The sequence below is a fragment of the Cucurbita pepo genome, chromosome 8 (assembly GCF_057944985.1).
Source record: "Cucurbita pepo subsp. pepo isolate OVF chromosome 8, ASM5794498v1, whole genome shotgun sequence".
In the NCBI taxonomy this organism is placed as follows: Eukaryota; Viridiplantae; Streptophyta; class Magnoliopsida; order Cucurbitales; family Cucurbitaceae; genus Cucurbita; species Cucurbita pepo.
In genome coordinates, this window is record NC_141805.1 from 9,261,134 (window position 1) to 9,283,361 (window position 22,228).

At 35.7% G+C, this 22,228-nt stretch overlaps 2 protein-coding genes across 3 annotated transcripts; one reads left to right on the forward strand and one right to left on the reverse strand.

Annotated features, from left to right (window-relative positions):
• Position 1: 1 nt before the first annotated feature.
• Positions 2 to 3,709, reverse strand: LOC111799755 (cytochrome P450 87A3-like). The gene is made up of 8 exons (XM_023683218.2): positions 3,096 to 3,709; positions 2,861 to 3,010; positions 1,646 to 1,897; positions 1,484 to 1,573; positions 1,337 to 1,415; positions 1,138 to 1,244; positions 351 to 478; positions 2 to 138 (listed from the first exon to the last, which is right to left on the reverse strand). Exons 1-8 carry the CDS (start codon positions 3,507 to 3,509, stop codon positions 51 to 53), a joined length of 1,308 nt encoding a protein of 435 aa, XP_023538986.2. The 5' UTR covers positions 3,510 to 3,709; the 3' UTR covers positions 2 to 50.
• Positions 3,710 to 5,845: 2,136 nt separating this feature from the next.
• Positions 5,846 to 21,121, forward strand: PEX5 (peroxin 5). Of its 2 annotated transcripts, XR_002815980.2 has the most exons (16): positions 5,846 to 6,227; positions 6,526 to 6,648; positions 6,729 to 6,909; positions 8,401 to 8,594; positions 9,120 to 9,371; positions 10,005 to 10,127; positions 11,345 to 11,500; positions 13,221 to 13,402; positions 14,106 to 14,352; positions 16,122 to 16,206; positions 17,078 to 17,187; positions 17,800 to 18,024; positions 19,400 to 19,465; positions 19,639 to 19,733; positions 19,814 to 19,964; positions 20,352 to 21,121. XR_002815980.2 is itself a non-coding variant. In XM_023683968.2 (15 exons), the coding sequence occupies exons 1-15, from the start codon at positions 6,105 to 6,107 to the stop codon at positions 19,890 to 19,892; spliced, it is 2,241 nt and encodes a 746-aa protein (XP_023539736.2). In that variant the 5' UTR covers positions 5,846 to 6,104; the 3' UTR covers positions 19,893 to 20,217. The 2 variants fall into 2 exon arrangements, 1 of the variants encoding a protein (XP_023539736.2); XM_023683968.2 differs by lacking the exon at positions 20,352 to 21,121 and having other exon boundaries at positions 19,814 to 20,217.
• The last annotated feature ends 1,107 nt before the right edge of the window (positions 21,122 to 22,228 follow it).

Sequence of the window (22,228 nt, forward strand, 5' to 3'; positions counted from 1 at the left end):
CATCGTTGTTTGCTACTTCTGTTTATCTTCTTCATCAAGGCTTTTTTTTGTCATTTCTCCATGATTTGAACGTGTAAACCGTCGGGAAACTGTAAACCGGGCGTTCGGACGATATTGCCTCCCTTGATTGCTTTGAACCTGACACTCCAAAATGTACGAACATTAGTTTCTCTCGATTTATTAGTTTTCAAAACTTGTCTTGGATTTTGAAAAACATTTGTAAATGGTACGTAACAAAACAAAAAACTTATAGATAGAACCAAAAGAGAATCTCCGAATCGAGAACTAAATGATTGTCGAACACGAGATTTAGATGTAGACAAAGTTAGCATCTCATTCTTGCAACTTACCTGTACTTTGTAACCAGGCAGTGGAGAAACACGGCCATTTGAAGTTTGGTAAAATCTGTACCAACACAGAACCTCATGCCCCCACCAAATGCCATGAAATGTTTCGATGCTCCATTCAATTCGGATTTCTGCAAACCATATCAAAGTGTAATTCAATTTATCATGTAATAGCTCAAGCCCACCGCTATCAGATATTATTCATTTTGGTATGTTATGTATTGTTGTTAATCTCACGGTTCTAAAACACATTTACTGGGAAAAGGTTTCCACATCCTTATAAGAAATGTTTCGTTTTCTCTCGAACCGATGTGAGATCTTACAATCCACCCCTCTTGAGAGTCCAGCGTCCTCGTTGGCACACTGTCCGGTATCTAGTAACAACAGAAGTCCACCATTAGTAGATATTGTCCGTTTTGACCCATTACGTATCATCGTCAGCCTTACGGTTTTAAAACATGTCTGCTAGGGAGCAATTTCCACATCCTTATAAGGAATGTTTCGTTCCCCTCTCTGAGATCTCACAATCCACCTCCCTTGAGGGTCAAGCGTCCTTGCTAGCACATCGTCCGGTATTTGCCTCTAATACGATTTGTAACAGCCAAAGTCCACCGCTAGTACATATTGTCCGCTTTAGCTTGTTACGTATCACCATCAACCTCACGATTTTAAATTGCATCTCTTAAGTAGAGGTTTCTACATTCTTAAAATGAATGTTTCGTTCCCCTCTCCCATCGACGTGGGATCTCAAATAGTAACAAGCTCCAAAAAGTGAAATAAGACCGCATACCTCCCACCGCCATGGATTAAAAGCGAGGGGATCAACATATTTTTCAGGATTCAAGTGCACGGCAGGAGGGCAGACCATAACTGACCACCCAGCTGGAATGGTATATCCTGCTCCAACAAATGTGTAGCCGCCATTTGTGATGATGTTTTGAAGAAAAAGAATCTATGAGCTCAATATATATACATACATAAATACATACCCTTAAACTGGATGTCTCTCAGTGCTCTTCGAAAGATTCCCGGAACTATATTTGCCAGTCTCACAGTTTCATTGATGAACTGACAATTGAAGAAGTTTGATTATGAGAAACAAAGAGGGCTTAAAGAGATAAAATAATTAAAGTAACCTGAAATGTGAATGTCATGGATTTGTATTCTCCCCATGTAAGCCCACAATCTGGATTCTCCCTTGTCTTCAATATCCCCTCATGTTCACACTGATAAAGATGCAAATAATGGAATTAACATGAGGATGTTGTTGTTAAAAGTTGAAACAACATTAAACAGACCGTCAGCTCCTCCAGCACATGAGGATTGTTGAGGAGGAATTTAATGGCTGCAGTGATAGCAAGTGAAGTAGTTTCGAAGCTCGCAAAAAGCAGCACAAACATGAGGTCCAGAGCAATTTCCTCTGTGAGAACAGTTCCATCCTTTGCCAGTTCTTCAAGAACATAATCAAAAAAATCTGTTTGCTCTTTCCTTGGATTTGCACGCCTTTCTTGTAACATGTTTTTCAGCATCCTCATCGCTCTTTTCCTGCCCTGTTGAATTAGGGAAGGATGTCTAAGTATACCACTAGCAGATATTGTCTGTTTTGACTCGTTACGTATCGTCGTTAACCTCACGATTTTAAAATTCGTCTACTAGAGAGAGGTTTGTTCCCCTCTCCAACCGATGTGGAACCTCACAATCCACCCTTCTTAGGGCCCAGCGTTCTCGCTGGCACACTGCCCGATGCCTGACTCTGATACTATTTGTAACGGACAAAGTCCACTGCTAATAGATATTATCCGTTTTGCCCCATTACGTATCGTCGTCAACCTCATGGTTTTAAAACGTGTCTACTAGGGGAGAGGTTTGTTCCTCTCTCCAACTGATGTGGGACCTCACAATCTACCCCTCTTGAGGCCCAGCGTCCTCACTGGCATACCGCCTAATGTCTGGCTTTGATACCATTTGTAACAGCCCAAGTCCACCACTAACATATATTGTCAGCTTTGCCCCGTTACGTATCGTTGTCAACCTCACGGTTTTAAAACGTGTCTACTAGGGAGAGGTTTGTTCCTCTCTCCAACCGACGTGAGAACTCACAATCCGTCCCCTTGGGGCCCAGCATCCTCACTGGCACACCGCCTGATGTCTGGCTCTGATACCATTTGTAACAGCCCAAGTCCACCACTAACACCTTGTTACGTATCGTCATCAACCTCACGGTTTTAAAACGTGTCTACTAGGGAGAGGTTTGTTCCTCTCTCCAACCGACGTGGGAACTCACAATCCGTCCCCTTGGGGCCCAGCATCCTCGCTGGCACACCACCCAATGTCTAGCTCTGATACTATTTGTAATAGCCCCAAGTCCACTACTAACAGATATTGTCCGCTTTAGCTCATTACATATCGCCGTCAACCTCATGATTTTAAAATCGTCTATTGGGGAGAGGTTTGTTCCCCTCTCCAACCAACAAGAGCTTATAGTTAGAATGACTGTAGTTTAATTGGTTTACCTGTAAACATTTGTTATAAGCTGTTCCAAAAACATTTAGAGGGAAGGAAATCAAGCCCTGTATGAATGCAACGAAGTTCTCTCTCAAATTCTCTTCAGAGTTTTCTGAATCATAACTAATCAGCTTCTTTGCAGTCAGATTAAAAATCATCTGCAAGAACAACAAAAATCAGTATCAAACAAACATGGAGAATGAACGAACAGGTTTGGTTCTAAACTTTTCATTTTGTAATTACACTTGCAGTCTCATCCTTCAATTCAACCGATTCAAGACATGACCATTGTCTCAATCTTGTGGTAGCTACAGCCTCCACTTCAGATAATATCTTCCTCAGATTTTCAGGGCCAACAAGATGAAGAACCATGTTCTTCAGAAACTTATACATGAAACCGTGCAATGAACCAACATTTTGCCTTCCAAATATCTGGATGAAGGTAGATGGATACCAGCTCTGGAACAAGTGACCCTCTTGTTGAAAGATGAAGTGATTCAAGTCAGGGTCTGTTGAGACAATCAGCGGTCTTCCCACCAAACTTGTTCTGAAGATTGGTCCGTACCTATCCACTCTGTTTCTGATGAAAGGAGGAACATCAGAGGAGGTATTGGGAGCGAAGAACTGGAAGGTTTCACCAAGCAGAGGGAACCCCATTGAACCTGGTGGGAGTTTCCCATTGTTGGATGATGGAAGTCCCACATCGACTAATTTAGGGAATGATCATGGGTTTTATAAGTGAGGAATACTAACTCCATTGGTATGAGGCCTTTTGGGGAAGCCCAAAGCAAAGCCATGAGAGCTTATGCTCAAAGTGGACAATATCATACCATTGTGGAGAGTCGTGTTCGTCTAACACCCATTACATTTGGGGTTTCTCCAACGGTAAAGCCAGTGTGTAAAGCTCAAAACAACAATAGTTCCTATCAAAAGAACCCACATTTTGGTTGCTGCAAACTGAAATGGAAGTATTGTGGGTAACTTGTGCTTGGATGTGCTCTTATCTTCTCTTATAGCCTCATTGGACGTTGCAACTAGTTAAGATTTTAATGTAAATCTTTTTTTATTCAATATCTAAGCAATTACACCTTGATACCCCTTGACCAAGGTTTAACATATGTATCGACTATTTGATATAGGTAAATATCTATTGTCTTCCATTACGGTCTATTTTATTATAGGCAAATATCATGTAGACATTTATTATGATTCTCTATGTGATTATAAATGGAGAAATTTCATGTCGGGTGCCATTAATTTTTAATTACCGTCTATTTTATTGAGATATTTAATGCTATTAATTTTTAATTATATCTAATTAATTATTTAATTATTTAGTATTAACTATTGCTTTCAAGTTTAAATTAATATCTTAATATAAAAACTATACATTTATTTTCAATGTTACGTGGAGATATGTTTTAAAATTTTCAAACCGTAATTTTTCGGTTGTAATGTTCGTGTATACTTGAAAATGATATTTTGAAATATAATGATACCTTTTACATGCATAAAAATTTAAGATCGACTATCTATCTGTGTGCATGAAAATTACATTAAGATATAAGACAGTTACATATTTAAGTGCACGTAAATTTGATGGTGCGTAGGAATCTTGGAGGCAATTATTTATCTTTGTGCATGAGAATTATATCATTTTTCGTGATATAATTTTGTGGTAATTACTTTTAAGTGGCTTGAAAATTATATCAATGTTTTGTGATCTCAGACTTATACAACTATTCATATGTATGCATGTGCCAATTCTTAGAGGTACATATGTGGAAGTTAGTGGGCTCTATTCCAACGGATAATAATTGACACTTAGCTAGAAAAATTGGGCCACTCGTCATAGAAAAAAATACTAAAAGTCCTAATTCTCTAAGGTACATATGTGAGAATCTTGGTGGGTTTTACCCTAATCGATAGAAATTAACACATGCAATGAGCCAAGCCACTCTTGAGGCACATTCTCATTAACAAAATATGGGTAGTCGCCATCATACATGCATGTCCAACCGTTACATAAAAGCTCACACAACAATGATACACATAGCGGTTTGATATTTTGAGCCAGCTCATTTAATTTGGTTTCAAATCCAATTTCGATAGCCATAAATTGCTATAAAATAGTATGAATTTACTATTGACACAAATAAATTTAAATAATTATATATATATAAAAAAAAAAATAGTTGCAATCTAAATTTAATAGTAAAAGTAGTTGACTATGGTGAACAAGTCATTGCTAAAAATGTTTTTAAATATTCACATTCTAAGTTAATTTTAATACAACAAAAATTATGGATGTTATAAAATTCGATGACCTGAAAAACTTGATGAATCCAATCTATCTTTACTGTTTGTTGGGTTAGGTTCAAATAAATAAACATTTTATGAATTGGGTTGGTTGATGAGTTCCCAAAAACTAGATTGGACTCAGCCTGATCAACCCGAATTTATGTTAATCAATTTTTTGGGTTAGGTTTAAATAAATAAACATTTTATGAATTGGGTTGGTTCATGAGTTTTCCAAAAATTAAATTGGACTGCGCCTGATCGACCGAATTTGTTGCTAATCAATTTTTTGGGTTAGGTTCAAATAAATAAACCTTTTATAAATTGAGTTGGTTTCATTTTTCCAAAAACTAAATTGGACTGAGCCTAATCAACCCGAATTTATTTTTAATCAATTTTTTTTTTGGTTCAGACGTAATTATATATATATATATATATTTCTCTAATTTTATAATTATTTTTTGATTATTTATTCTCCAACAACTATTAAAATAACTTTTTTAACTTTTTCAAAAGTAATTTTTTAAATATATATTCAAATTGAGTTATGTAAGAATTTGAATATATATATTATTTATTTATTTGTGTATTTGTAACTAGTAACTTCATATCTATTGTTTTAAATTTTGAGCAACTTTTGAAGGGAAAAAAAGATCAGCTTTCCAAGTACGGCGGTGAAAGATAATCATCGTTTCTATTTAATTTCGTGGACTTGCTCGGTGGGAAAGTTCGCAATTGTGGCTCAGGGCACTTGAATACAACGCCCATATAGCCCATTCCGTTATCGTTTTTCCTACCAATTTCACATCTTCTACCAAAAAGGCTATCCAAATCAATCATATTTACGTAATCAATTGAAGTTTTTGGGAAAGAAGATGGATTGAAACAATTCACAGGAGGAACGCGAATCGAGAGGAAGAAAATTGACTGTCCCGAGGCCGAAAGACAGAAGACATGGCGATGCGCGAGCTGGTTACTGGAGGCGCTGCTTGTGCCGTTCCTGGTTCTTCTTCTTCTTCTTCTAACCCTCTCGGTGCCCTTGCCAACGCTCTAGTTGGTTCCTCTTCCAAGACCCAGGTTCTTTCCACCTCTACTTTCTGAATTTGTTCGATGCTTCAATTTAATCATTTTTGCTATCTGTTATCTGGGGTTCCATTAGAATTGTGTTTTCTTATACTTTGATATGTTAATTCATGAATTTGCTGTTGCCTAGTATTGTGAAATTCAGATTGAGCTTTGGTTAACTTGGTCTTAGTTGCTGATTTTGTTCTTTATCTTATTCACGTTACCAAATTGGTATTTCTTCATATGGGTTTCATCTTGTGAATGAAGTTATTCGGTAATTCGTCTTATGTTTGAACAATATTCTGAGCAGGAAAGATTGCGGGAAATTCCTACATCGCAGCTCACAGGTCCTGAGAGACCTTTTTACCCTGAGGGCCATGGGCAGCTCCCTGGGTCTGAATTGGATCATCCACCGTTTCAACCCAATGAGCAGGTTTGGTTTTGCAAATTTTCCTTTTAGAATCCTCATTTAGTTTTTAACATATCGATTGTTTCGATTTTGCTCGATGTCAGGCGTCAAAATTTTTTAGTGGCTTCCACTCTGCTGCTGATCAGAGTGGTATGGCCTCTGCATGGAATGAGGTACAGGGAGGTCCCCCTCCTCCCCATTTGAGAGAAATGCAACCAAGTCTTGCTGAATTTGATCGTATTTATGATCAAATGCCTGCTTCTCAGCATCAACCAGTATTTGAAGGTACTTCCTGAGTTTCTTCTTTATTCTTCTAAATTTCTGGATCGTTGGTATTGTTGGCTTGTCTTTTGTGTTGCTTCCAAACTGTTTTAGTTCAATTACAAGGACTCTGCTAATGCTAACAAAAATTTAATTCAACGACATGGAGTTTCAGGCTTTTGACCTACAACACCTATCATCCATCAATTGACTTTAGAAGATACTCGTGTATATTAGTGATGTAATATGTCCTTAGTGTAGTATAGTTAATTGAAAAACTTCTAGATAATACTCTTGATTTGAAACTCCAATCCCTGCAAATTATTGCTAGTCAAACAACAGTTTCCTCAACCGTGGCATCTGCAGGTTTGGGATTCAGTTTCGAGTTATATAATTTTAATTAGGTTTAAAACCTAATTAAAACTTGTGTCACTGGGTTGGGTCTTCCTTTGTAAACCTAAAACATGCTAACCTTGACTGACTTGGTAGAGTGGAAGATTCATTTTAGTTCGTCACGAAATTTTAAACGTTTGCCACTTTAACTGACTATGTAACATCTGCTAGTATTAGAGCTTGGATTTGAAATTCTTTTCAGTCCTACTAATTATTTTATGGGAAAAATACCCTTTTGGTCCCTAAGTTTTGAGTATAGTTTCCATTTAGTCCTTGGGTTTCAAAATGTTATATTTTTACTCATGACGTTTGAGTTTAGTTTCAATGTGGTGTTCTTTTAGCCATGATGCCAGGATTTGGATAGCCATATCATGGATTTGGATAGCCATTGTTGGTGTGAGTATCGCCGACATTGGGGTGACCTCTTTTGCCTTTGTTTCATTCTGGTTTTCATGGAAAAGAGTGCCAAGGTCGGTATCCGCAAGGATAATCTTTGGCCACAGAAAAAGAGGTTCGGCATACCTGCGGCAGGGGATGGTGAGGTTGTGGAGGGGGGTAGAGGGCTAAATGCATATTCATCATTAGATTCTTTGTGAGAGCCGACAATGGAGAATTTTGTTCTTGGGATGAGGAAGGTTTTTTGGTTATTTATGATGATGACATGTTTTTTTGGTGATGATGTTACAACTTGTGGGTTGGAATAAGAAGTGGTATAGTAGATGAGGTTTTGGAGATTGGTGAAATATAGGGTGAGGGGCTCGTGGCCTTTGGTTTATGGGGGGAAGCTATGGGTTTATGGGGCATGGCCAATGGGGAGGGTGTGGAAGTGGGTTCGACTGGGGGTTTGACCTCTTTTTGTAGGAGTTGGCTTGGAAAATAGGGGTGATTCATAGCAGATAGGAGTGATCTTTATGTTTTAGGGCTTTGTGGTAACATTTTAGGGACCAGATGTAATATTTTAAAACCGAGGGACCAAGTGGAAATTAAACCTCAAAAGTAAAAGGGTAACATTTTGAAATTTAGGGACCAAATGCAAACTATACTCAAAATTAAAAAAAAAAAAAAAAAAAAGAAGTATTTTTTCCTTATTTTATTTTTGACTTCACATTTGCTGTATACCAGGGCCACCGCAAAGAGTGCTGTCAAACTTTTTGCACTCATTTGTAGAGACCAGCCGTGGTGGAGTTCCTTTTCATCCTACCCCTCTGCCTTTATTGGGACTATCTGAAGGTGATAAGCAGTGTATACGAGATCGTAGTAGCATAATGGCTCGACATTTTTTTGCAGATAAGAGTGAAGACTTCATAAATGCGCAGGTTTGGTGATCTCTCTATTTCATACCAATTTCATAAGAAAGCATGCATTTTATACCAATTTTGTAGACATTGTCGAAGCTTTATTTAGGTGCAAGGTCATGTCTCATGTTTGGCCCTCATATTATCCCTTTTTATTTTTCTTACTGATATCTTTTTTTTTTTTTTTTTTTTAGGTTGAAAAACAATATTTCTATATATCTAGGAGGAAAAAAATATAAATCTTGAAAAATTTTCGTATCTTAAAATGTTTATGGTTTTTCGGATAAGAGACGATTCATTAATGCCAAGATAAGTACATGAAAAGGGGATTTATTGGCCGTAGACACGAAATGTATTAAAAAAGTTGTCCTCTAAATATTGTTCTTAAAAAATAACTATAGCCACAAGAAAAGAGATTTAGAAACGTTTTAATGATTCCGAATGAGTTTGCTAAGAGAAGTGTTGAACTTCGGAACCTTCTGTAAATTCAATTGGTAAACTGTAAATGTAAACTTATGCGAGTTTCACTCTTTTCAATCCCTTCAGGTGAATGCACTTCTATCTTCCTTAGATATTGACAGCAGTAAACAGGTTAAGGGGTTTCAACCTGGTAGGTTTCATGAGTTGGAGGATTATTGGAACGAATCTCAAGCTCTACAGAGACCTGGTGGTCATATTGCAGATGGATGGGCTTCTGAATATAGCCTAAACAGGGAAAAATATGCTAATCATGAGGGTTGGGCTCAATCCTTTGAACAACAATACGGTGCCAATGGTTGGGCCTCCGAGTTTGAGCAGGTAAGGTGCTGCAGCTTGTCCTACAAGTTGCACCTATAATGATGGTTTTTTATCTGATGAACCCATAGTACATGATCTGTGGCTGGTGCCTTGGTTAACTTTTTTTGTGATAATTTTTTATTCATGCTTTGAGTTCGAGTGATTAGCCGACAATCATTTTTTGAATGATAACCATGAAACTGGCATTCGGTTGGCATCAAATCATGAACTTGAAATCCTTGATAGTTATTAAATTAATTAATAACTTTCTGTTGGATATTGAGTTGTGAAGTTTAGTCGGCTTCTGCAATAAACTTGGTCATACAGAGTTATTTTAGCATGTTAGACAAGCTAGTTATACTGAGTTATTTATCTTGCCTCTTTCATATTAAGGTTTAGACTATGATGAAGCTGCTTAATATAGTTTTGAGCAGTTTATTTTTTGGTTGACCACTACCGACTACTCTGTGGCCTGTGTTACGGGACCTTGTTTTCAACACCTTCGGAAAATATGTGTATTTATATGCCCCTCAATCTTGGTTTGTATAATAATTGATTTTGTATGCACAATGCCTTATTTGACTCATTCAATTATAATAACTATATTGGACTCCATGGGTTGTGAATTGTAATTCTCTTGATATATTACTGCAGGAGAAGTTTCAGTTAGCATCGGCCCAACAAATGGCAGGTGGTAATATGATGAACTTATCTGCAATGGAACAGACTCGCAAGCTTGCAAATACATTAGCTGAAAATAACGACCCGAAGTTTCAGGTTAATATTTTTTCTTTTATCATGATTTTAGTATTTCATTCGTCTAAAACATAACTAAAGTTTTTCATTTTCCTTCCGCATTTGATGAGAGTGTAACACATAAGCAAACATCGACAAACAATTGGAATGATAAATTAGGTTTGGCAACGTTGTCAAATTTTTTTTTTTTTTAAAAAAACAGGTTGTATGACGGTATACACTATAGTAATTGTCTTCCAAACAAAACCCAAGGTCAAACTAATGGCTTTTTTATGGAGTACCTTCATTCTTGTATTATGCAACAATATGACTAGCACCCTGAATATCTTTGTTTGTTAGGTGGTTCTAGATATTTAGTATATGCCTGCTGACGGATAAATGATTAGTTTTCATTATCCTGCCTCTCCTTTGTTCTTTAACATGGTTCTTCAATTTTAAATAGTTCCTATTAGTCTTTGGTTTCGACCATCTATTAACATTTATTTTTTCTGCTTTTATTTTAGCATGGGCATCTCATGTAATTGTCTTAACTTTTAGGTTAAATTATGTTTCTATTCCTTAATGCGGTGTTTATTTAGTTCCCCAATCTTAAGTTTCAATTATGTTTTTGCTTTTATTTTGATCCTTGAAAGTCATTTTGTTAACAATTACTTAAATGGTAAATAATTTGTTGATTGGAGTCCAATGAGTGATGATTTGACATAACATGACATAAGGATTGGGTCGTTGGATAAAATAAGGGTAATGTATTCGACCTGCCCTCCCCATCAAAATTTATAGCCCCCACCTTTATTTTGTCTGACTGACCTACTCTCTTGTGCTATAGTATGTCATACTCATACCACCACTTAGTCAAATTAAAGCGTCTTGTTAACATTATGTAACGATGTTCTTGGTAGAAACTGTTCAGAATCAAAGTCAAAAGTTTAGGACGTATTAGAAGCTTTTGAAACCTCAAGGATTAAATTTGCAATTAAACCATTATTTAATATTTAGCTATTTTTGGATTGTTTAGCATTTTCTTTTTTTGTTGTTTGTAGTTTAGTTTTTGGGGAACTTTTGAGGGCTTCATGTTCTCTTATTTGTATGGAACATTTTAAAATATTCTTGTTGATATTCTACTAGTAGGTGGTGTTGAGTTTTCTGTTCTTCTTGTGGGTGCTGGTCTTGCTCTTCAAAATTACATCAAGTTTATTATAAAATTGCCAAATTTGATATTCGACCCATCTGGCATGCAGAACTCGAAGTTTCTTCAGTTTGTTTCAAAGATGAGTAGGGGTGAACTCATTATTGATGATAATCAAGTCAAGCCAAACTCTTTATCTCCATCAGATAACTGGGCTTCCGAGTACCAGCAACAATATAGTGGAGGTCTTCCCTGGGCTGATGAATTTGTAAGTCATGAAACAAGATGGATTCCTTTATTTCCCACTCCACAATCTGACAATCTGTCAGGTGGATGGGTGTTTTCATGAACAGTTTATTGTTTGTTTTTGTTTTTGTTTCATGTTTTATGTTTTATGTTTTAATGAGGGAAAAACTATCATATCTATTTATGTATAATTTTTCAATTTATTAAAATTTATGAGGGTAAATTGGGTGATACTTCAAAATCTTAAATGATGTATATAAGTTTTTGAATTTTTCACAAACTTTGGGGCAGCCCCTCCTGCTGCTTCCCGGCCCTAACCTGCTTGGGGTGAGGAGGTTGTAGCATTGGCTTCCAATCGTTGGAAATTGTGTAAATTTAGAAGTTTTATACATGGACTCGTTTGTGTGCACCCAATAAACTTTATGAACAAAATTCTCTTATCTCTTTGCAAATTACTTAAATATCTAAAATCAAATTAGTTCACAGCAGTGTACCTTTTTTTGGGACAAGAGACTGTATGAGTCGGAGGGAGAGGTTCCCATTGCCATCTCCTAAAACCCTCACTCAATTAAGATCGAAAGATCTAAAAGATTTTTCTGTAAAGTTCTAGTAAAATGTTGACGAATTAAGAAATGGTCTGTACTTTCCTCTTTTTGTTAAAGCACATAGCTCTAAGAATTAAGGTAAGAATAAAAGAAAATCTCTCTCTCTGATGGGAGGTAGCAGTATTCTTTTTGAAGAAGTGAAGAGAATGCAAGTCTTTAATAATGCACATTCCTCAAGGAAAAACATCTTTCCATATCCTTCTTTACATTTACTGCCCGAGTTTAAAAGAGTAGAGTCTTGTTCTATCTTTGTTGAGTTGTAAACAAAAGGAAAGAGTGATGGAATTAATTTACAGGTATACCAAGTTATGGGCAACAGTAAAAGTATCTGGCAAGATCCCAAGGTTGGCTTGGGATTTGGCTAGAGAAAGGACCCCTTTGAACTCTCCTCTCAACCTTGGTTATAGATATTTGTAGGCGAAGCTTGGACTTAAGATCTTCAAACTTTACTCTTGGCAGAACTTTAGTGAGATTTGAGAATGTGTTTTAAAGGAGTACAAGTTAGATCGATGCAAAAGAGGTGCCCTTCTCTATAGCTTTATCGCTGTGGTGTGTTATGTGCATGGAGAGCTCTGAAACACTAGATCATCTTTTTCAAACATGTTTCTTTGCCCACAGAATTTTGTCTTTTATCGTGGCTCTCTTTAATTAGGTAGTGGCCCTCCACAACACCATGCAAATCCTCTTTTTTCCTATCTTGGTGGGTCGTCCTTTCAAGAAAGAAAAAGACCTCCTATGGCTTTATATATATCTGGGGCTCTTGTTGATTGTTATGATTAGAAAGGAATAGCCGCACCTTCAACATTTAGACAGCCGTCTTTAATTATAGAAGAATTTGATTTTTTTTTTTTTTTTTTTTTTTTTGAGAAGTTATCCCAAACTCACCTTAGTCAAAAGTATGATCTTTACTGATGAAACACAAACGTATCTATGCATGCAAACAGTTGAATCCTAAGCTCTTATCTTCCCCTTCCCAATTATGTTGCATTTAATGATTTGGCCCTTTTCCCAGTCTTTTGATCGCGACCCTTCTAATTCTTCTGCCTAGCTAATTATTATAATATCTATGTTTTCCATGAAAAATAGAACTTTAATGCTTTTACAAGACTTAGTTTTTCCAATAAAAAATGGTTTCAGGTTTCCAACAAAACTAATCAGTGGGCTGATGAGTTTGCTGAAGGGAAGCAGCATGCGTCAGATGATCAATGGGTTGATGAGTTTTCCAAGTTGCACATGCAAGACTGGGTGGAAGAATTTGGTCAGCAGGTCGGAGAAGGTGCTTCTGGAGAAGCTGATAATTGGGCGAATGCTTATGATGAGTAAGTCTGATATTTTACTTCTGACTATATTGTAATGCTGTAAGCTACTGTCTATTATAAGTTCTTTTCTGCATTCTGCTCTATGCCCTAATCAACATTTTGACGGCTGTCTATTTTACCCTCAGGTCCTACTGATTATTCCTCGTCTTTTTTTCTTTTCTTTCTTTTACTATGATAAAAATATTTCATTTTAAATCGCTTCACCTATTTTGTTGTAGTTAAATGTTTTGAGTTTCAGGTGCTTTATATTTTATGATATAACGTAAACTCGCATTATTTCTATTTCTTCCTCTTAATTTGGGCCTACTAAGAGTTATTTTCCTTTAGCACGTCTACAACTTCAATAAACAATTATTCTTTAACTTCAGCATCGGGTGGTTAGACTTATAATGAACATTCCCAGATGTTTTTATAGTTTTTATTAATGCGACCATTTCTAATTAATAATTTAAATTGTGGTGTTATCTTAATTCAAAATTAACTTGTTTTACGTTGTTTTGTATATAAAAACCAACTTGTTCTATGTTTTATTTTGTGGTTAGCAATATTCTTTTTTAATTTTTATATATTTAGTCTAAAAGTTCTGTACGTCTGTACGATTTTCTTTTCAACATATGTAGGTATGTAAGAACATGTTTTGAATTCTCCTAAGAGAATCAGTAGTTTATGCTTGTACAAACTTATCTTTGATGTTGACTGACAGGTTTCTAAATGAACAAGTAGCTGCCAAGGGAAAGACAGATGCTTCAAACGGAATATATGTCTTTTCTGACATGAACCCGTATGTTGGTCATCCAAATCCTTTAAAGGAAGGCCAGGATCTGTTCCGTAAAGGCCTTCTGAGTGAGGCAGTGCTTGCTTTAGAGGCTGAGGTTATGAAAAACCCTGAAAATTCTGAAGGTTGGAGGCTTCTTGGAATTGCACATGCTGAAAATGATGATGATCAACAGGTATTTTACGTTCTTGATGTATAATTTTCTGGCGTATAAGACCAACTAGGAATCTAACATTCTTGATGTGAAATGGTTAGAAATAGAAGATAAAATTGGTACTCAAGTGAAAAGCTACCAATGGAATCCTTTTAAGTAAGGTTCCAAAATTGCTCTCTCCTCTTTCCTCCCCCTCCCATCCAATTCTTCATCTTTCAACCTTCAACAATTATCATCTTTCTGGTTCTCGGCCTCAAGCTTAGTTCTATAATCCTTCATTATCTTTTTCATTATTTGGTTGGTGTTTCTTTCAGATTTCATAGAGTCTAGCAGTTATGCAGGCAGAACGATCTTTTTTTCTATCATTCTTTCGAATAATGAGTTTTCGCGATAGAATAGAAGTCTGGCAGCTTTTTTCCTTTTCCACTTTTATTCATCTCAGGCTGCTCCTTTGGTTTGAAGAAGCCTTGGTCGACCTCATGTGGCATCCCTCAACACTTTTTCAGACATGCCATTTTCCTGGATAGTTTTCATTCGAGATTTCAATTATAAGTAGCTCAAAAGATTGTAAAATCTTTATGGGGTTCAGGAGGTATTAATTGGGTTTAGGTGGAATCCTTTGGCCCGGAGGGTTAGCTACTTTTATGGATTGCAAGCAAGGTGAGCTTGGAATTGGATCGTTTTTTCCATATCTTCTTTTAAGAAAGGCAAAGAGGGTGGAAATGGTATTGCATTTGGTGTGCTGGAATTCAGTATCTAGATCTCAATTTTTTCATGGTTTGGAATTCGTTCCCCTTTTGATTGGCATCCTGCCGGAAATCATGGCTCCAGTTTAAGAAGCCATTGTTAAGTTTTTCCAGTATCTGGAAGCAATTTTAGCTCTCTGCTTTCTGCAAATTAGTTTTGTTTTCTGAGATTTACATTTCAGTTCTTGAATCAGTGTTTCTAGAAAACTTTCTGGGAAATTTTTTGGATGGGAAGGAATCAATGATTGTTTGATGCCAAGCTTCTTCCATGACTTGTTCATTTTGTATTTGCTAGGCTGAAGTCTTCTTCATGGTGTTCTCTCCCCAGGCCGTTGCTAAGTTTTTGTCATTTGTTGTTATTCTAAATTGGCCTGCTTTTAATTTTTCATCGTAATCTTTTCTTTATACTTTCTTGTTTTCTCTCATTCCCACGTGAAGTTTGTATCTTATGAGCCTTAATCTCTTTTTCATTTTTTAATTAAAAGTTTTGTTTCTTGCTAAAAAAAATAGGTACTTTATATTTTTGATACATAATGATTAGGTTCATAGATTTGTGTATGGATTATATTATCTTCAAACAATGCACTTGTTGGACTTCAATATCCTAGAACTTCTATGTTTCTTCCGGATTGTGAACTAAACTGTTGAATTGAAAGCACTGTCTTTCAGTCGTGGTATTCGATAGTCTTTAGTAAAATTGTCAAACAAAGGGAAAACTGTTGATCTACTAGTTTGCTGTGATGAGTTGGCTTTGTCATGAGTTTCAAAACTTTGAGAAGTAGTTATGTAGAATTTGTGTTCATATATGAAAACTGAAGATTCGAAGGGGCTTGCTCAAGTTGTATTACATGCTCAACCATTTTCTAGAGGGCTGCTTTAATGCTGCCAATACTTTCCCTGACATGAGCAATGCTAATACTTCTGAACCTACATGCTTTTCATGACAGTTGTACTTTCGGTACTGTGGTGTGCCATCTCATGATTAACTCCTGATTTCTGATTTTTGTTTACAAAAAAAGTTAATCTATAAATTAATATTTGCAGGCCATTGCGGCCATGAAGCGAGCACTTGATGTTGACCCTACAAATTTAGAGGTGCTTCTTGCGCTTGGTGTGAGTCACACAAATGGTCAGTTGTTCCTTCCTCATATAATAATATGCTCTCTATATGATTTCTGTTTGCCCTTCAGATCGTTTTTAATTATCTCGACTAAATGAAAGTAGTTATTAGAGTTGAGTTTGTATATAAATTATTTTTAGATCTATTTAAGATTTTAATTTAAATATGGGTTTGCTAGCGGTCAAAAGACAAGTACTTGTACGCCAAAAAAAGCCTTTGGGGGATATGGATTAAGTTGACCATCTATGTCAAATATTGATTCTCTAGTGTCAAATATTAACGATGGTGGCCAGTCATCATTGTTTGGCTAGGTTATTCACAGGGTAAACTATAACCCTGGTTATGGGTTCAAAATAAGGTTTCTACCTACCTAAGAGATTGAATATTCTTAGTTTTCTAGTAGTATTGAAGACTATAGGTGCAAATCATTGCCCACAAAATTAATTAAAGCATGCTGTATCAAAAAGAAGAGAGGAATTTTTATCAGTCTGGAAGGCCATGATATTAAAAAGTAGTATCAGGTAATTGTCTTGGAGGATCGATTTGGTTGATCTAACTATCTGTCTGGACACCCAAGATATTAAAAAGGAGAGGAATTTTAATTCTAATGTGGAGATCCCTTCAGCCTGGCTCCACATCTCAACTGTTGTTAGGATGTTTGAAAGGGAGTAGGATCATTTTTTCTAAGTAAAAATGAAGCGAGTGTGATGTGTGATTGGATTTAATTGACTATCTTTAGTTGGCTTTCATCAATGGAGGAGGCCTTTGTAATCTTCTTGGTCCTTTAGTTTCAACACCAAGTCCTCCCTTTGTCATTTTTTGACAATTATTGTGTTTTCCTTGGAATAAAACTGATGGATGACTAAAATAATTACTGCAGAATTAGAACAAGCAGCTGCATTAAGATACTTATATGGATATCTACAGCATCACCCAAAATACGGAGCACTTGCAAAGCCGGAGCTTTCTGATTCATTGTACTATGCTGATGTAAGCACCTTTCTATTTCTGCACATTCTTCAGCTTTTATACAACCATAGAAATCTTGGGAATTTAGTTCTGACACTTTCATGATTTCTGCTGTCTAAGTGCTAGCAATAATAGAATCTGGATTTGGATGTTGTTGAAAGCAGCAAAATATTAAAAGTGTTATAACTGCTGATATTTTTCTGAGTTGTTGCCGTTATCAGTTTAATGTAATATTTTTTATAACCCCCAAATCTTCTTGAATGTTTGTGTATGTTTATTCTTTTGATGTGAGTAAAGTGAATAACAACAGTTGGTTATTGATTACTATTGCTTATTAACGAATATGAACAGTCATTGAATTAAGTTTTTTTTTGGGGAAATGTATATTTAAATTCTGCAAGTGTACGGCTCTCTCACTCCTTGGAAATCTAAGGAAACTAAAAAGATTCAAAGAAGCAATTTTCTTGACGTGATTTTTCCACTGAATTTGTCGTTGATTTTGATTTTTTGGATTTCATAGTGCATTTCATTAGCATTTAGGAGTGTTTAAGCTAGAACTTGAGATGCTTCTCATCTTGTATCTGTTTCTCTTTGGTCTAAAACTATGCTTGATTCTTGTTTTTGTATTTTCAGGTAGCTGGCTTATTTAATGAAGCTGCAAAAGTGTTTCCTGATGATGCTGATGTGCACATAGTACTTGGTGTCCTTTATAATTTGTCCAGAGAATTTGATAAAGCAATTGCTTCCTTCCAGACAGCCTTGAAACTAAAGCCGCAAGATTACTCTCTTTGGAACAAGCTAGGTGCTACACAAGCCAACAGCATTCAAAGTGCTGATGCTATATTAGCTTATCAACAGGTAATCATATCTATATTCTCTCTCTCTCTATTGACTTTAAGCTATGCTCTTCCTCAACTGCACCTTCATATCAACAGTTCAGGGACTGATCATCGCTGTGTTCAGTCGTATATAGTCTAGGAAAAAGAGGATCAAATATAAATGTGAATTTATGTAGCCATGCTGTTCAATCTAACTATTTTTTCTATTTCTAATTAGCCCCGGCATAACGATGCGGATAAATTTCCAATCCTCTATTTATTTTGTTGTTTTAGGGGCTTGCAAATTTAACCCTCCCATTCATCTATTTTTTACCCAATTCAAACAGCTAACCTAATACACTTAATTCGTTCGACCCTTCACACATGCCATATATTCCAACTCCTATCCTCTATTTCGCAATAAAGGAAGAGTTATGTGGTAGGCTTGCTTTTTCGTCGTTTCTTTAGAGGGCTTGAGAGATGTGGGATCCGAGTTGGTTAGATTTGATTTCTCTTTATGGGCATACTTTTCTTAATTCTTAGCTTGGTTTCGTTTTTTTACATTGTAGTCCATACAAGTAACTAGTGTTGGGCTCCATCGGCTTGTATTTTGTATGCCTTTGTACATTCTTTCATTTTACTCAATGAAAGCAGTTATTAAGAAAAAAGTCATCTTCTCTCTACTACTAGGTCAGAAAACTATTTGCATTCTGTATCAGTAAGGAAGTTCGGGCGATTTAACCAAACCATAAGACAAATGGAAACTTTTGAAATCATTGGTAGGGACCAAGTTAAAACAAGCACACACTATGGGGATGGAAATAGTTATTTACAAGAAATTGAGAAAAAGTGGAAGTTCTTCATTACAGTAAGTATGCATATGTATATATTAATAGATGATATCACGAGAACTGATTTGTATTCGAACTCAAGAAGGATACAAACAAGTAATCATGGAATCAGGATTACATGTAATCTCCTAACAGAAAGATTTGAAAAAAGAGTAATTTTTATACATTATTGTTGTGGAAGCCTGTGGTTAAGCTGTGAACTGAAGTTTGAGCTGATTTTCCAATTTATGCATGATGCTCTTATCGTAGGCATGCCCTTCCTCCTCACCATCCAAAAACTTGTCATTGTAAAGGCTTGTGTTCTACAATTTCTTCTAGCGATTAAATCATTTACCAATAAAAAGTTAAGTAAAACCATCCTTCTCAAGGTTACGAGAAGGAAGGGAGTTACTCATTCCAATAGAATGGGAAAACTAGCCATTAAGTTGTCACTTATGGGAATTTTCTTGTGTATGGTCAGGGTATCATCGAAAATGTTCACGCTAGGCCCCGTGATTACTTTTATTTATTCTAGCTTCATGATGACTCTTCTGAGTGTGTTAACTGACTTAATCTGTCTTTTAGGCACTTGATTTAAAGCCTAATTACGTCCGTGCATGGGCCAATATGGGAATCAGTTATGCTAATCAGGTATGTCCTGTGCTTAATTATTTCTTCTTTTCACAGTCTGTATAAATTACTAAATTATCTCAAAGTAGCAATGACCTTTCTCCAACATTTTTTTTTTCATATTGTTATTAATCAATCATTTGTAATGAAAATGTACAAAAACATTAATTAACTTTCTTTCTCTTTGCACTTAGGGGCTGTATGAGGAATCAATTAAGTACTATGTGAGGTCACTTAGTATGAATCCAAAGGCAGATAATGCATGGCAATATTTAAGAATTTCACTAAGGTATGTGATTTGGAGACATTTTATTCTTGCATCACCTCCCTTTAATGCAATTATAAAACCAAAGATTTTTCTTGTTGCAGCTGTGCATCAAGGAATGACATGCTGGACGCCTGTGATTCCCGCAATCTTGATGTTCTGCAGAAGGAGTTCCCATTGTGATATTATTGCTTGAAGCGTTAGATGCATAAACTTTGGCTGAAGTAAAGGCAACATCTCTGTTGTATTGAAGAGGTTACAGAAAAATACTCGCTGCAGCTACCTCTGTTAGGCTCTTTTTTAAAGATTCGTTGGGTGTTAATATTCCACACACCAGAGTTTTAACACAAAATTGACTGCTGGAACTGTTGGAAGGAATATTAATGTCCCAAGCCTCTAAGCATAACTCACAAATTATGTCCCCTTCTCCAAATCAATGTATTCTTACAGGAATAGTTCCATATTTTTCCCAAGAATGAACATATAATATATGCATGTGATTTACGAATCTTGCTGTTAGTTTTCAATAAACAGAAAGAATATATCAGATAATGATGTTTAATGTTCATCATACGTTTCCTTTCCTGTTCTTTTTCGTCTTATTGATTAAAAACAGTGAAAGTGATGGAGCTTTGGTTGTAGGATTTGAGGAAGAAGCTGGAAGAAACTTGCAGAAATGGTTAAGTGATTCTCTCCATCCCTACTTCTACACTGTGGTAAATCCCCAAACTTCCCCTTCTCTTTCATATTATATATATACATATATATATATATATACTGTGAATGTGAAAGCTACACGTTGAAGAAGAAAAAAAGAAACCATTTAGGGGAAAGCTCACTGATTCTGTATGTATGCCTGTTCTTCTCTCTCTCTCTCTCTCTCTGTCCTTGTAGCACAACAGAAACACACTGGTACACTTAATAGAACAATGATTTAGGTAAGGATAATGCAGTGGCTGTGATGGATGGGTTGGTTGGTACGATCCACCATAAAAGTTAATAAATAAATCACTCATCCATCTCTGTTTCTGCTCCCTTCTGCCCTTTTACTTGTAGCACACGGCCCCGTTCTTCCCCCACAGCTTTTCACACACCCCCTACTACTCTATGAATCTGAATATAATTACATGAGATGCTGCTAAGAAACTTCTGGCTTATGGCTTATGGCTTATGGCTTATGGCTTATGGCTTATGGCTTATGGCTTATGGCTTATTTATTAGAGTGGCTTGGTTTGGCTTGGCTTGGCTTGGTGATTCTTCTGTTTTTCTGTTCACACTCTTGTGGTATTATTTCCCCTTATAATGCCTCTATGATGTTCTTCCCTTTTATGGCAACTTCTACCAACTGTGATTGTTATGAATGCTTGAGGTATCTTGTAGTGTAATGGCATTCAATTTTGTGTTTCTGTGAATTTATTTTGAGATGTTGATAAGGTAATGGTGACTACCTAGCTATGATACCGAGAACTCGAGATTTTAAAGAGTAATTCAAACCGATGAGACTATTTGGCCGTTGGGGATGTTGGAATCATGCGAGTTTCTTGTGTGTTTTAATGATTGTCTGGCTTAGTCGATGTGCGTGTGATCTGGTTTGATTACGTGCGAGTAGAAAATCGTCCGGAATGAAAAATATTTGTTTTTGGTAATCTATGATTATTTGGTACAATGGAATGAGATTTTGAATGCCTAATGTTTACTTGCATTTACCAAAATGCCCTTTAATATTTTTAATCAATATAATAATATTTTTAATCAATATAAGTGCATTAATTACAAACTTAAAAATAATTGTAATTCATAAAAGACTAACATAAATTATTCTAAATATAAAATTCATATCCTTAATAAAATGAAATGAAATTAATTTTATATAAAATAACGGAGAACACGATATATATATTAATTAATTTAACAAATTTTAAATTGACAATATTGTAAAATGTTTAAATGTTCTATTCACTGAGACTCTTCACGGGAAGCAAGTCTGTGTTGTTTACTCGATTAAATTTTCACGGGAAGTAAGTCTGTGTTGTTTACTTCATTAAATGTCTGTATTTTTTAGTCGGTTAAATGTCTATGTTTCTTTAGTTCAACTGATGTAAAATAGCATATTTTTACAATATTATCAACTTACATATATCATTTTCCAATTAGTTTGAAGCGAAAAAAAAAAATATATATATATATTTATACTATTATTGCTCAATAATAGTATTCTTTATTAAAAAATTAAACTCTATTAAATACTACTCAATTATTGAGAAACTATTATTTGCAACTTGTTACATACAAAATAAATATGAAATTGACTTCATTTTGATTCCATTTTCCCTCGAAGAGTGATAAATTTATCTAGTTCGGTGGCAATAAGAGCGCTAACATCTTGATCTTTATGACCTAAATTCTCGTGAACCATGACGTTGATCACGAAGGCTAATTTGGATGATTCAATTAATTATTTGATAATGAAACATATTTAGTCAGGTAACCATGCTAAGATAGAGAAGGTTGGGTAAAGA

Excerpts from the sequence above, each read along its gene's own strand:
- LOC111799755 (XM_023683218.2), bottom strand. The coding sequence starts at position 3,509 with ATGGGGTTCCCTCTGCTTGGTGAAACCTTCCAGTTCTTCGCTCCCAAT. Across the intron at positions 1,574-1,645 it reads ATGTGCTGGAGGAGCTGACG|TGTGAACATGAGGGGATATT; the intron begins GTCTGTTTAATG and ends CATCTTTATCAG. Across the intron at positions 1,416-1,483 it reads CCATGACATTCACATTTCAG|TTCATCAATGAAACTGTGAG; the intron begins GTTACTTTAATT and ends TTCAATTGTCAG.
- PEX5 (XM_023683968.2), top strand. The coding sequence starts at position 6,105 with ATGGCGATGCGCGAGCTGGTTACTGGAGGCGCTGCTTGTGCCGTTCCT. Across the intron at positions 10,128-11,344 it reads ATAACGACCCGAAGTTTCAG|AACTCGAAGTTTCTTCAGTT; the intron begins GTTAATATTTTT and ends TCTGGCATGCAG. Across the intron at positions 19,734-19,813 it reads TATTTAAGAATTTCACTAAG|CTGTGCATCAAGGAATGACA; the intron begins GTATGTGATTTG and ends TTCTTGTTGCAG.